Raw genomic sequence first — 15334 nt, forward strand, 5'->3', positions numbered from 1 at the left:
CTCCACCCACCCATCCACCCATCCCACATCTGCTCTCCCTCCTTCCATTTGCCTGTATGAGAGTGCTCCCCCACCCACACTCTCCTGCTCCACAGATCCAGCATCCCCATATTCTGGGGCATCAAACCTCCCCAGGACCAAGTGCCTACCCTCCCTTTGCTGTCAGGCAAGGACATCCTCTGCGTATGTATTTGAAGCCATGGATTCCTGCAGGTACACTCCTTAGTTGGAGGTCTAGACTCTGGGAGAACTGGGTGGTCAGGCCAGCCTATATTGTTCTTCCAATGGGATTGCAGTCCCTCTGTTCCTCCAGTCCTTCAGCCAGCTCCCCCATCAGATTCCCTGAGTTCAGTCTGATGGTTGGCTCCAATCATTTGCAGCATAATTCCATGAAAGTCTGGGGAAGACATCTCCCTCTGCCTCCTAGCCCTGTCCTGCACTGTAAAGATACCAGGGTGCAAACTATGAGAGAAATCAACCAATGTGTAATTAGTATAAGTTTAAAATACTTGGCAATAACTATTTTTAAAGAAATTGTGTGTTTCCTATGGAGCATTTATGAGTCCTGTTTAGACAAGAGGTAATTAGCATTTCCAAGATGAAAGCAAAATGTAGGCAAAGGCGACAGAGTTAGAATGCCCTCAGGATTTGAGACACCTCAGAATAAACACTATAGAGCTTAGCTGTTGGGACAGTCACTCTAGATTGCCACTGCCCCTTAAAGCTCAACTTTGAGATTACTTATTCCTGCCTCTCTATTATTACGGATGCACTCTGTGTTCCGGGTTAATCTTTGAACTAAGCTTTCCAGCTCTGGCCTTGTCTTTAATCAGCTCGCTGTGCAGCAAGCATGAAGATCTCCTGCTTTCTGCTGCTGGTCCTCTCTCTCTCCTGCTTCCAGATCAACCCATGTAAGTACCAAGAACTGCTAAACCCCTGGCCAGAGCTGGGGACACTGGGTCCTAGAACAGTTGAAAAATGAGTTTAGGATCTGAGGCGTGACCAGCAGAACACAATTGCAAGGCTCAAAAGCCTGTGGCCAATTGGCCTCGGGGGCTTCAGCTTGTGTCCTAGGTATCAGACAGTGAGCCTGACCAGAGCAAAGAGCTAGTAATAGAGGTTTCCAAGATCTTCAATCCCCTCCCTGTCACAGACCTCTAGAAAATATTCCTTATAGAAACCATTCTTTCTTACCCCAGGAAAGCATAGCTCACCAAGAGGCCAGATTTCTATTGGGAGATGGATACATTTCCTTACAGACCTTTCACGGGCCCATTTAACACATGACTGCAATAAACTTGACTAATGGGGAATATGAACTTGATATTTTAGATTAGGTAACTTGGTGAGAGATGATGTATGTCTTGAAAGGCCGTGTGAGGGAAGCACAGATATACAATGAAGTACAAGGGCTCAAGTTTTAATTTACTCCTCACAGTGTCCCTGTGAATAAATAGTAATCATAGTCACATGACCAGCATTCAGTAGGTCAAAGCCCAGTAGCCATGAGTTGTGATGTGTCTCTCTGGGAACCCTTGAGGTTTGGGTTTGGCACAATGCCGAAAGGACAGTGCAGAGAAGATCATGAAATCCAAGGAAAAAAACTCAAGAATTGCTTGCTGTGGGATCAAAAGGGCACACACACATAAAGATAGAAGAAACAACAGGTTTTCAAATTCTGCAGGGACAAAATGGAAAATGGCATTTTTAAAAATTGGTGTATTTAGGGGGAAATTAAGGGCCAATAATGGGTGAGCAAGAATTGAGAAGATGATCCACTTGGCACTCTCTCTAGCAAAATGTTTGCCTCTCATTAACTTTACAACACAGCTCTAGCAGAGGCATTTTTTTAAATCTGCAAACCCTTTCTTCCTTTCTCTAAAGTCTGAACACGTATATCATTAAGACTAGGTTCATATGTAGATCTCTCCCGAGAGACACAGCCAGAATACAGCAAACACAGAGGCGTATGCCAGCAGCAAACCACTGAATTGAGAAAAGGACCCCCATTGAAGGAATCAGAGAAAGAACTGGAAGAGCTTGAAGGGGCTCGAGACCCCATATGTACAACAATGGCAAGCAACCAGAGCTTCCAAGGACTAAGCCACTACCTAAAGACTATACATGGACTGACCCTGGACTCTGACCTCACAGGTAGCAATGAATATCCTAGTAAGAGCACCAGAGGAAGGGAAAGCCCTGGGTCCTGCTAAGACTGAACCCCCAGTGAACTAGATTGTTGGGGGGAGGGCGACAAGGGGGGAAGGATGGGGAGGGGAACACCCATAAAGAAGGGGAGGGGGGAGGGGGATGTTTGCCCAGAAACCGGGAAAGGGAATAACACTTGAAATGTATATAAGAAATACTCAAGTTAATAAAAAAAAAAAGACTAGGTTCATTTTCTCCCTTGAAAATGAGGCAAAAATGAGGATTCCAGGACACAGCAGTCTGTGGCTCCAATTCCCACCTTCCCTATCTACAATGTGTCTCAACATGCAATTTCACCATGAACACCATGGCCTCTCTTGTACCTCTCTGACCTGGTCAGGCTGTTCTGGTTTCTGACAGTAGAGGACTTGAGTGGAAAAAAACAAAGAAAATTTCAGGTCAACTGGTTTTGCATAAGCTGATGCCTTATGCCAAGCAACTTTATCGAGAAGTGTAGTGTTTATGTATGGTTTGCAGGGGGGAAATGGGAGAGTCCGCAGAAAGCTATCATACAGTGGGACAAAGTTATCAGGAAGCTAATCAGTCACTGTGGTACAAAGGGAACACAGGATATCTCCAGTGAGCCACAGACTGAGCACAGTGTGCCCTTGGGACTAATCAAAGCATTGGTTCTTTGAAGCCCTGGCCCCAGCCCCAGTGCAGACTTAGCCTCTGTCAACAGTGCAGGAGTAGCTTTCCCTTTCATCAGAGTCTCAGAGAAAGCCTTCAAACAGCCTGACTCCCAACACTGACCTCTGAAATATTCCCCAAGAATCTCCCACAGTTGTGTTCAGAGTCCATCTGGAGACTGTATGCCAACTGTGTAAGACAAGAGCACTCCAACCTTCCATCAGTCAGGCCAGGGCATCTGGTTATAAGGACAAGGGGATGGAAAAACTGTTGTCCATTGTGAGCCCTTAACAAGAATTTCTTTCTTCATTTCCAGTTAATTAATATCAATGGCCTGTCTTCCACACATACATTTGAGTCTCCTGGTTGGGAATGGAGGGGAAAATGGAATCAGGAGAGACATGGCAATTTGAGAGCCTCTGAATGCCATAGGAATATTGACCCCAAGTTTCATAGCAGTGAGGCAGATCTTTCCTTTGTGCTAAAAGTTGTTGGATTGAGATCAATATGAAGACATCTTATGTCCAACAAACCCATCACAAACTTTTGAAGAAACCAACAAGCATCCCAGTGATTTTGTTTTACAGAACACTAGATTGTTTTATTGGATATTTTTTATTTGCATTTCAAATGTTATCCCCTTTCCCGGATTCCCATCCAAAAACCTCCTATTCCATCCCCTCTCGACCTTCTTCTATGAAGGTGTTCCCTCACCCAACCACCCAACAGTCCTGACATTCCCCTATATTGGGGGGTCCAGCCTTGGCAGGACCAAGAGCTTCTCCTCTCATTGGTGCCCAACAAGGCCATCCTCTGCTACATATGCAGCTGGAGCCATGGGTCTGTCTATGTACCCTCTTTAGTCCCTGGGAGCTCTGATTGGTTGGTATTGTTGTTCTTACGGGGTTGCAAACCCCTTCAGCTCCTTCAATCCTTTCTCTAACTACTCCAATGGGGATCCTGTTCTCAGTTCAATGATTGGCTATGAGAGGCCACCTCTGTATTTGTCATGCTCTGGCAGATCCTCTCAGGAGACAGCTATATCAGGCTCCTGTCAGCATGCACTTCTTGGCATCAGCAATGTTGACTGGGTTTGGTGGCTGTGTGTATATGAGTTGGATCCCCAGGTAGGGCAGGCTCTGAATGGACATTTCTTCTGACTCTGCTCCAAACTTTGTCTCCATATCTCCTCCTATGAATATTTTTGTCCCCCCTTCTAAGAAGGACTGAAGCATCCTCACTTTGGTCATCCTTGTTCTTGAGCTTCATGTGGTCTGTGCATTGTGTCTAGGGTAATCCGAGATTTGGGGCTAATATCCACTTATCAGTTAGTGCATACCATGTGTGTTTTTCTGTGATTGGGTTACCTCACTCAGGATGATATTTTCCAGTTCCATCCATTTGCCTATGAATTTCATAAAGTCATTGTTTTTGATAGATGAGTAGTATTCCATTGTGTAGATGAACCACATTTTCTGTATCCATTCCTCTGTTGAAGGGCATCTGGGTTCTTTCCAGCTTCTGGCTATTATAAATAAGACTCCTATGAACATAATGGAGCATGTGTCTTTGTTATATGTTGGGGCATCTTTTGGGTATATGCCCAAGAGAGGTATAGCTGGGTCCTCAGGTAGTTCAATGTCCAATTTTCTGAGGAACCTCCAGGCTGATTTCCAGAATGGTTGTACCAGGCTGCAATCCCACCAACAATGGAGGAATGTTCCTCTTTCTTCACATCCTTGCCAGCATCTGTTGTCACCTGAGCTTTTTTTTTTTCATATTTTAGAATCAGTTTATTTTTCTTTTATTGTCCTATACTCTAATAATATTTGTGACTCTTACACACATTCTCATGTCTAATTTTCATGCCTTTCATTTTCTTTTTTTTTTTTATTAACTTGAGTATTTCTTATATACATTTCAAGTGTTATTCCCTTTCCCGGTTTCCGGACAAACATCACCCTCCCCCCTCCCCTTCCTTATGGGTGTTCCACTCCCAAACCTTCCCCCATTGCCACCCTCCCCGCATAGTCTAGTTCACTGGGGGTTCAGTCTTAGCAGGACCCAGGGCTTCCCCTTCCACTGGTGCTCTTACTAGGATATTCATTGCTACCTATGGGGACAGAGTCCAGGGTCAGTCCATGTATAGTCTTTAGGTAGTGGCTTAGTCCCTGGAAGCTCTGGTTGCTTGACATTGTTGTACTTTTGGGGTCTCGAGCACCTTCAAGCTCTTCCAGTTCTTTCTCTGATTCCTTCAACGGGGGACCTATTCTCAGTTCAGTGGTTTGCTGCTGGCATTCGCCTCTGTATTTGCTGTATTCTGGCTGTGTCTCTCAGGAGCGATCTACATCCGGCTCCTGTCGGTCTGCACTTCTTTGCTTCATCCATCTTGTCTAATTGGGTGGCTGTATATGTATGGGCCACCTGTGGGGCAGGCTCTGAATGGGTGTTCCTTCAGTCTCTGTTTTAATCTTTGCCTCTCCCTTCCCTGCCAAGGGTATTCTTTTTCCTCGTTTAAAGAAGGAGTGAAGCATTCACATTTTGATCATCCGTCTTGAGTTTCCTTTGTTCTAGGGATCTAGGGTAATTCAAGCATTTGGGCTAATAGCCACTTATCAATGAGTGCATACCATGTATGTCTTTCTGTGAGTGGGTTAGCTCACTCAGGATGATATTTTCCAGTTCCAACCATTTGCCTACGAATTTCATAAACTCGTTGTTTTTGATAGCTGAGTAATATTCCATTGTGTAGATGTACCACATTTTCTGTATCCATTCCTCTGTTGAAGGGCATCTGGGTTCTTTCCAGTTTCTGGCTATTATAAATAAGGCTGCGATGAACATAGTGGAGCACGTGTCTCTTTTATATGTTGAGGCATCTTTTGGGTATATGCCCAAGAGAGGTATGGCTGGATCCTCAGGCAGTTCAATGTCCAATTTTCTGAGGAACCTCCAGACTGATTTCCAGAATGGTTTTACCAGTCTGCAATCCCACCAACAATGGACGAGTGTTCCTCTTTCTCCACATCCTCGCCAGCATCTGCTGTCACCTGAGTTTTTGATCTTAGCCATTCTCACTGGTGTGAGGTGAAATCTCAGGGTTGTTTTGATTTGCATTTCCCTTATGACTAAAGATGTTGAACATTTATTTAGGTGTTTCTCAGCCATTCGGCATTCCTCAGCTGTGAATTCTTTGTTTAGCTCTGAACCCCATTTTTTAATAGGGTTATTTGTTTCCCTGCGGTCTAACTTCTTGAGTTCTTTGTATATTTTGGATATAAGGCCTCTATCTGTTATAGGATTGGTAAAGATCTTTTCCCAATCTGTTGGTTGCCGTTTTCTCCTAACCACAGTGTCCTTTGCCTTACAGAAGCTTTGCAGTTTTATGAGATCCCATTTGTCGATTCTTGATCTTAGAGCATAAGCCATTGGTGTTTTGTTCAGGAAATTTTTTCCAGTGCCCATGTGTTCCAGATGCTTCCCTAGTTTTTCTTCTATTAGTTTGAGTGTGTCTGGTTTGATGTGGAGGTCCTTGATCCACTTGGACTTAAGCTTTGTACAGGGTGATAAGCATGGATCGATCTGCATTCTTCTACATGTTGCCCTCCAGTTGAACCAGCACCATTTGCTGAAAATGCTATCTTTTTTCCATTGGATGGTTTTGGCTCCTTTGTCAAAAATCAAGTGACCATAGGTGTGTGGGTTCATTTCTGGGTCTTCAATTCTATTCCATTGGTCTATCTGTCTGTCTCTGTACCAATACCATGCAGTTTTTATCACTATTGCTCTGTAATACTGCTTGAGTTCAGGGATAGTGATTCCCCCTGAAGTCCTCTTATTGTTGAGGATAGCTTTAGCTATCCTGGGTTTTTTGTTATTCCAGATGAATTTGCAAATTGTTCTGTCTAACTCTTTGAAGAATTGGATTGGTATTTTGATGGGGATTGCATTGAATCTGTAGATTGCTTTTGGTAAAATGGCCATTTTTACTATATTAATCCTGCCAATCCATGAGCATGGGAGATCTTTCCATCTTCTGAGGTCTTCTTCAATTTCTTTCCTCAGTGTCTTGAAGTTCTTATTGTACAGATCTTTTACTTGCTTGGTTAAAGTCACACCGAGGTACTTTATATTATTTGGGTCTATTATGAAGGGTGTCGTTTCCCTAATTTCTTTCTCGGCTTGTTTCTCTTTTGTATAGAGGAAGGCAACTGATTTATTTGAGTTAATTTTATACCCAGCCACTTTGCTGAAGTTGTTTATCAGCTTTAGTAGTTCTCTGGTGGAACTTTTGGGATCACTTAAATATACTATCATGTCGTCTGCAAATAGTGATATTTTGACCTCTTCTTTTCCGATCTGTATCCCCTTGATCTCCTTTTGTTGTCTGATTGCTCTGGCTAGAACTTCAAGAACTATATTGAATAAGTAGGGAGAGAGTGGGCAGCCTTGTCTAGTCCCTGATTTTAGTGGGATTGCTTCAAGTTTCTCTCCATTTAGTTTAATGTTAGCAACTGGTTTGCTGTATATGGCTTTTACTATGTTTAGGTATGGGCCTTGAATACCTATTCTTTCCAGGACTTTTATCATGAAGGGGTGTTGAATTTTGTCAAATGCTTTCTCAGCATCTAATGAAATGATCATGTGGTTCTGTTCTTTCAGTTTGTTTATATGATGGATCACGTTGATGGTTTTCCTTATATTAAACCATCCCTGCATGCCTGGGATGAAGCCTACTTGATCGTGGTGGATGATTGTTTTGATGTGCTCTTGAATTCGGTTTGCCAGAATTTTATTGAGTATTTTTGCGTCGATATTCATAAGGGAAATTGGTCTGAAGTTCTCCTTCTTTGTTGGGTCTTTGTGTGGTTTAGGTATAAGAGTAATTGTGGCTTCATAGAAGGAATTCGGTAGGGCTCCATCTGTTTCAATTTTGTGGAATAGTTTGGATAATATTGGTATAAGGTCTTCTATGAAGGTTTGATAGAATTCTGCACTAAACCCGTCTGGACCTGGGCTCTTTTTGGTTGGGAGACCTTTAAGGACTGCTTCTATTTCCTTAGGAGTTATGGGGTTGTTTAACTGGTTTATCTGTTCCTGATTTAACTTCGATACCTGGTATCTGTCTAGGAAATTGTCCATTTCCTGAAGATTTTCAAGTTTTGTTGAATATAGGTTTTTATAGTAAGATCTGATGATTTTTTGAACTTCCTCTGAATCTGTAGTTATGTCTCCCTTTTCATTTCTGATTTTGTTAATTTGGACGCACTCTCTGTGTCCTCTCGTTAGTCTGGCTAAGGGTTTATCTATCTTGTTGATTTTCTCAAAGAACCAACTTTTAGTTCTGTTGATTCTTTCTATGGTCCTTTTTGTTTCTACTTGGTTGATTTCAGCTCTGAGTTTGATTATTTCCTGCCTTCTACTCCTCCTGGGTGTATTTGCTTCTTTTTGTTCTAGAGCTTTTAGGTGTGCTGTCAAGCTGCTGACATATGCTCTTTCCTGTTTCTTTCTGCAGGCACTCAGCGCTATGAGTTTTCCTCTTAGCACAGCTTTCATTGTGTCCCATAAGTTTGGGTATGTTGTATCTTCATTTTCATTAAATTCTAAAAAGTTTTTAATTTCTTTCTTTATTTCTTCCTTGACCAGGTTATCATTGAGTAGAGCATTGTTCAATTTCCACGTATATGTGGGCATTCTTCCCTTATTGTTATTGAAGACCAGTTTTAGGCCGTGGTGGTCCGATAGCACGCATGGGATTATTTCTATCTTTCTGTACCTGTTGAGGCCCGTTTTTTGACCAATTATATGGTCAATTTTGGAGAAAGTACCATGAGGAGCTGAGAAGAAGGTATATCCTTTTGCTTTAGGATAGAATGTTCTATAAATATCCGTTAAGTCCATTTGGCTCATGACTTCTCTTAGTCTGTCTACATCTCTGTTTAATTTCTGTTTCCATGATCTGTCCATTGATGAGAGTGGGGTGTTGAAATCTCCCACTATTATTGTGTGAGGTGCAATGTGTGTTTTGAGCTTTAGTAAGGTTTCTTTTACATATGTAGGTGCCCTTGTATTTGGGGCATAGATATTTAGGATTGAGAGTTCATCTTGGTTGATTTTTCCTTTGATGAATATGAAGTGTCCTTCCTTATCTTTTTTGATGACTTTTAGTTGAAAATTGATTTTATTTGATATTAGAATGGCTACTCCAGCTTTCTTCTTCTGACCATTTGCTTGGAAAATTGTTTTCCAGCCTTTCACTCTGAGGTAATGTCTGTCTTTGTCTCTGAGGTGTGTTTCCTGTAGGCAGCAGAATGCAGGGTCCTCGTTGCGTATCCAGTTTGTTAACTATGTCTTTTTATTGGGGAGTTGAGGCCATTGATATTGAGAGATATTAAGGAATAGTGATTATTGCTTCCCGTTATATTCATATTTGGAAGTGAGGTTATGATTGTGTGCTTTCATTCTCTTTGTTTTGTTGCCAAGATGATTAGTTTCTTGCTTCTTCTAGGGTATAGCTTGCCTCCTTATGTTGGGCTTTACCCTTTATTATCCTTTGTAGTGCTGGATTTGTAGAAAGATATTGTGTAAATTTGGTTTTGTCATGGAATATCTTGGTTTCTCCATCTATGTTAATTGAGAGTTTTGCAGGATACAGTAACCTGGGCTGGCATTTGTGTTCTCTTAGGGTCTGTATGACATCTGTCCAGGATCTTCTGGCCTTCATAGTTTCTGGCGAAAAGTCTGGTGTGATTCTGATAGGTCTCCCTTTATATGTTATTTGACCTTTTTCCCTTACTGCTTTTAATATTCTTTCTTTATTTTGTGCGTTTGGTGTTTTGACAATTATGTGACGGGAGGTGTTTCTTTTCTGGTCCAATCTATTTGGAGTTCTGTAGGCTTCTTGTATGTCTATGGGTATCCCTTATTTTAGGTTAGGGAAGTTTTCTTCTATGATTTTGTTGAAGATATTTACTGGTCCTTTGAGCTGGGAGTCTTCACTCTCTTCTATACCTATTATCCTTAGGTTTGATCTTCTCATTGAGTCCTGGATTTCCTGTATGTTTTGGACCAGTAGCTTTTTCCGCTTTACATTATCTTTGACAGTTGAGTCAATGATTTCTATGGAATCTTCTGCTCCCGAGATTCTCTCTTCCATCTCTTGAATTCTGTTGGTGAAGCTTGTATCTACAGCTCCTTGTCTTTTCTTTTGATTTTCTATGTCCAGGGTTGTTTCCATGTGTTCTTTCTTGATTGCTTCTATTTCCATTTTTAATTCCTTCAACTGTTTGATTGTGTTTTCCTGGAATTCTTTCAGGGATTTTTGCGATTCCTCTCTGTAGACTTCTACTTGTTCTCTAAGGGAGTTCTTTATGTCTTTCTTGAAGTCCTCCAGCATCATGATCAAATATGATTTTGAAACTAGGTCTTGCTTTTCTGGTGTGTTTGGATATTCCGTGTTTGCTTTGGTGGGAGAATTGGGCTCCGATGATGCCATGTAGTCTTGGTTTCTGTTGCTTGGGTTCCTGCGCTTGCCTCTCGCCATCAGATTATCTCTAGTGTTACTTTGTTCTGCTATTTCTGACTGTGGCTAGACTGTCCTATAACCTGTGTGTCAGTAGTGCTGTAGACCTGTTTTCCTGTTTTCTTTCAGCCAGTTATGGGGACAGAGTGTTCTGCTTTCGGGCGTGTAGTTTTTCCTCTCTACAGGTCTTCAGCTGTTCCTGTGGGCCTGTGTCTTGAGTTCACCAGGCAGGTTTCTTGCAGGGGAAAAATTGGTCCTACCTGTGGTTCCAAGGCTCAAGTTTGCTCGTGGGGTACTGCCTAAGTCCTCTCCGCTGTGGCAGCAACCGGGAAAATCTGTGCCGCTCCTTCCGGGAGCCTCCGTGCACCAGGGTTTCAGATGACGTTTGGTGTTTTCCTCTGGCGCCTGGATGTGCACAGAGTGCAGTCTCTTCTGGTTTCCCAGGCGTGTCCGCCTCTCTGAAGGTTCAGCTCTCCCTCCCACGGGATTTGGGTGCAGAGAACTGTTTATCCGGTCTGTTTCTTTCAGGTTCCGGCAGTGTCTCTGGCGCAGGGGTCCTGCCGCTCCCGGGCCCTCCCCTACGGGAACCCAGAGGCCTTATACAGTTGCCTCTTGGGCCAGGGATGTGGGCAGGGGTGGGCAGTGTTGGTGGTCTCCTCCGCTCTGCAGCCTCAGGAGTGCCCACCTGATCAGGCGGTGGGGTCTCTCTCCCACAGGGTTTGGGAGCAGAGACGTCACCTGAGCTTTTGATCTTACATTCTGACTGGTGTGAGGTAGAATCTCAGGGTTCTTTTAATTTGAATTTCCCTGATGCAATAATGTTGAACATTTCTTTAGATACTTCTCAGCTATTTGATATTCCTCAGCTAAGAATTCTTTGTTTAGCTCTGTACCCCATTTTTAATAGGGTTATTTGACTCTCTTGAATTCCTTGTATATTTTAGACATTAGCCCTCTATCGGTTGTAGGATTGGTAAAGATCTTTTCCCAATCTGTTGGTTGCCAGTTTGTCCTAATGGCAATGTCCTTTGCCTTAAAGAAGCTTTGTAATTTTCTGAGGTCCCATTTGTCAATTCTTGATCTTAGTGCATAAGCCATTGGTGTTTTGTTCATGAAATTTTCTCCAGTGCCCATGTGATCCAGACTCTTCCCCACTTTTTCTTCTATTAGTTTGAGTGTATCTGGTTTTATGTGAAAGTCCTTGATCCACTTGGACTTAAGCTTTGTACAAGGCAATAAGAATGGATCAATCTGCATTCTTCCACATGCTGACCTCCAGTTGAACCAGCACCATTTGTTGAAAATGCTATCTTTTTTTCCATTGGAGGTTTTAGCTTCTTTGTCAAAGATGAAGTGACCATAGGTGTGTGGATTCATTTCTGGGTCTTCAATTCTATTCCACTGATACCTGCCTGTCTCTGTACAAATATCATACAGTTTTGTTTTAGCAACTGGAAAGGAAACTACAATAAGCCACAGTGCACAATCAGAGAGCAATGAATTAGTACAAGCTTCCAGTTTCTCCATTTTATATAATCCATAATGCCTGCCCAGGCAATATTCCTATCCTCAGGTAAATGGGTTATCACATATTGATTAACACAATTAAGAGAATCTCCACAGGCATAAAAGAGGCCCTTCTCCCAAATGACTCTAAATCCTGTCATTCTGAAAATGTAAAAGAGCCATTAAAAATGATCAACAACAAAAAGAAACATTATATATACATACATATATGCATATAAATATATACATATATACATATATATATATATATCAGTACTTAGATTAATGATGTCATTAAGAAAACTAACACAGCAAAGTCCTTTCAAAACTTGATTACTACATGCAGAGCTTCATTTTTAACATGACAAATAAACAATTCTCTTTGCATGGTTCAGTTTTACTTAAGACCCATTAAGATACATGAGTTACAGATGTTCTCATGGCAAGGCCTTTGGGATGTGAATGAAGGGTGAAAACAAATATTTAAAATAACTTGAGTAACAGACAGTAAAAAAAATTACATTTGAAAACCATCACTGTAGTTTCATGATTAAGAAGAGCCCTCAGGGAAGTAGAATGTGCATCCCATTGAAATTGTACACACAGCAGTGTGGGTGTGTGGAAGGTCACAGCATGCCACTCGTGAACGTGGGAGGAGAGACATTGTAAGAACGTCACTTGGCAGATGACAAATGTCCTCCAGGCTTTTCTAGATTAAAACCTGCCAAACATAAAATTTCTGCATCAAGCTGTCAACTGATCTGTGGCACTATTGTAGCACTAAAGATTTCAGGGGAGACAGCCAACAGAATGCAGCAAGATTAAAGGCAGCATTGAACGTTTGGGAGCAAAAGAGGACAGGAAAGCTAAAAAAGAGAACTTGAAATAGGTGGAGGAAGAAGAAAAATATTATAATGGACAAGATGAACTGTTTCCTTTTAGTGCAAGTTTAAAGTATGAGAGCCTAGAGGGATCCTGAGAAGGTTAGGGAGCAGGATGATAAGAGTTCTGAACACTGTGTTGAACCCCCCCCCACCCCCTGCCAAGCTTCAGCCTTAGCTCAACCATGTATCTGCATTTGATCTCAGCAAGTCAGTTTATTGTCAAAAACACTTGATTTCTATTAGTCTTCCTAGTAACAGAAAATCAGCTGCAAATATTTCACTAGGGAACATAGACTATATAAAGCATCCTCTTAGGGTCATACCAGCATCACCAGCACCACAAAAGGAAAAAAAACCTGAAGGTGGTCACCTCTGGATGGTCTAACTGGGAATGATCATTATAAGAGCAAACATTAGACTTAGAGCATTGCTCTTTCAACAATCATACACCGCAGAAGTGAGAACCCACAGAATGTAGAGAAAGGCTGTGAGACGGAACTCAGGAAGAGGGATTTAGTATGAGCAAGTGAGTGGTTTGGGTTGTGATGGTTTTCTTAGAAAGTTCTGGGGCAGGGAAATCAGAGTGTCCATTTCCTCCCACCACCACAGCTCCACTGTCCCACAGAAGAGTTTGTGGTGATGAGAGTGCTCTACAGCCAGAGATGGTGGATCTTCCTTTACTCTCAGCATCCAAGAGGGTGAGGAAGGAGCACTTCTGTGAGTCAGAGCCAGCCTGACCTAAATAATGAATCCCAAGCCAGTCAGGCCTGTAGAGTGAGACCTTGTCTCAAAATCAATAGGAAAAGTATTCTCCATTTGCCTTTTCTAATGCAGTAGCCACAGTTATATGGCAGTGAGGATCTCTCTGGTTAGTGAGTTCAGAAAAAAATATTATTTTCATTAGAGATCCTAAAAACTCAATTGTGGACACTTTTTTTAAATGAAAAAAAAAAGTAGTTTACAAGAGTAGAACTCTTATGACTTCCTCAAGCATTCTAAAATCACTGCAGCTACAGCCAAGAGTTTGAAGATTTTTCTCTCCTTTTCTTGCAGTTGCTGTCCTTGACACAAGAGTATGCATTGAGAAGAGAAACACCTGTCACATACTCCAGTGCCCAAGATTTCGTGATGTAGTCGGCACCTGTTATGAGGGAAAAGGCAAATGTTGCCACAAATACTTTTGATACATCAGAACTGGCGAGAAGAATGTGTAGCCATTGCTGTAATACCAAAAAACACACTGACAAGTAGCTTCTTCATATTAAACTGCGCTGTCTATAAATCTGTATCGAGTTAGGAAAATGTGGGTTATTTAAGGGCACCTGCAGTGAAGGACAGACCAGTCCAAAATCCCTGTCTGGTTAAATAGAAATATGGCCATGAAATAAGAAAATATGATTTCATTTGGTTTTTACAAGAAATGTACTAATGAGGACCACTTTACTCCAATTCATCTCAAGTGGCAAAGGACAGAGCAGGGGCGTGGGGCCACTTCTACCTAAATTAGTTTATGCAGTCAGGGCTTGTTCAGATCAAACCATCACAACCACCCTGCCACCTCCTTCATATGTCGCGCGCCCAACGTCTCGCCAGCAGGAACGCACGCGCAGACACCAGGATCCTTCTGCAGCAAAGCGTTTATTACATCTTGAAGAGGAGAGCCCCGAGCCCCAGAATGGTGCGGCTCATATACACCCTAGCACGGCGCATCCACACCTGATTGGTCGCTTACCCATGATCTCATAGGCACGCCCCGGAGTGGGCAAAGACCTGGCACAAACACACTCTTGCACATGCGCACACAGTTAGCTTCCTGAAAGGAAGTCAGGCAGGCGCAGCGGAAGCCAGTGCCATCTTGTAATGGCAAATGCTATCCTGGCTTTCCACATGGGGCGCAGTGGAAGCCAGCGCCATCTTGTGGTGGCGAATGTTATTGCAGCTTTCCACATCTCCCCCTTTTTGTTTTACTAGAATGAGGCTGGTCTAGGCCTCTGTAGTTACGTCCATCTGCTGTAGCTCCTGTCTTAGGTCGTTTCTCTATGTCACAGCCTTATCCATCATAGGGTAACCCTATCGCCACCGGGCCCTGTGTCTTAGATTGGTCTGTGCATGAGGAAAGTTGCCCGTCTCTGGATACCGCAGTGCTGTGTGACAGTAACTGCTAAACGACCTAGGGCGAACTCTACAAAAGAGGCCAGCCAGAAAATGAGTTAGTGGGGAAATCATGATCACCCTATCGCGTGCAGTGAGGAAACCTCAGCGATGTAGAAGGGCTGATCAAAGAATAATTGAGTCTCTCTCATCCCAGTGCAATGGATCCACAAATCCATGGGGTGCAAGAGCAGAGAACTCAGATGTCGACTAATTTTTGAAGATAGATAACCAAATTTCAGGGGAGGCCCCTTGTTCAATGGCCACAAGTGCTTGAGTGATAATGACCTTGTCACGTTTCTGTTAAGATCTGAGTTTGCAAACCAACCATAGCATGAAAACTAATCCACAGCATAGGGCTGCACCAAACAGAGCCACTCCCGATAAGTAGTGGGCACCTCATCTGGTTCTCCTCAGCTGCTACCACCAAGGG

General features: G+C 42.6%; 1 protein-coding gene across 1 annotated transcript; it reads left to right on the top strand.

Annotated features, from left to right (window-relative positions):
• Positions 1-767: 767 nt before the first annotated feature.
• Defb37 (defensin beta 37) lies at positions 768-14034 on the top strand. Its single transcript, NM_001411814.1, has 2 exons — positions 768-911; positions 13804-14034. Exons 1-2 carry the CDS (start codon positions 851-853, stop codon positions 13932-13934), a joined length of 192 nt encoding a protein of 63 aa, NP_001398743.1. The 5' UTR covers positions 768-850; the 3' UTR covers positions 13935-14034.
• The last annotated feature ends 1300 nt before the right edge of the window (positions 14035-15334 follow it).

The sequence above is a fragment of the Rattus norvegicus genome, chromosome 16 (assembly GCF_036323735.1).
Source record: "Rattus norvegicus strain BN/NHsdMcwi chromosome 16, GRCr8, whole genome shotgun sequence".
NCBI classification, from domain to species: Eukaryota; Metazoa; Chordata; class Mammalia; order Rodentia; family Muridae; genus Rattus; species Rattus norvegicus.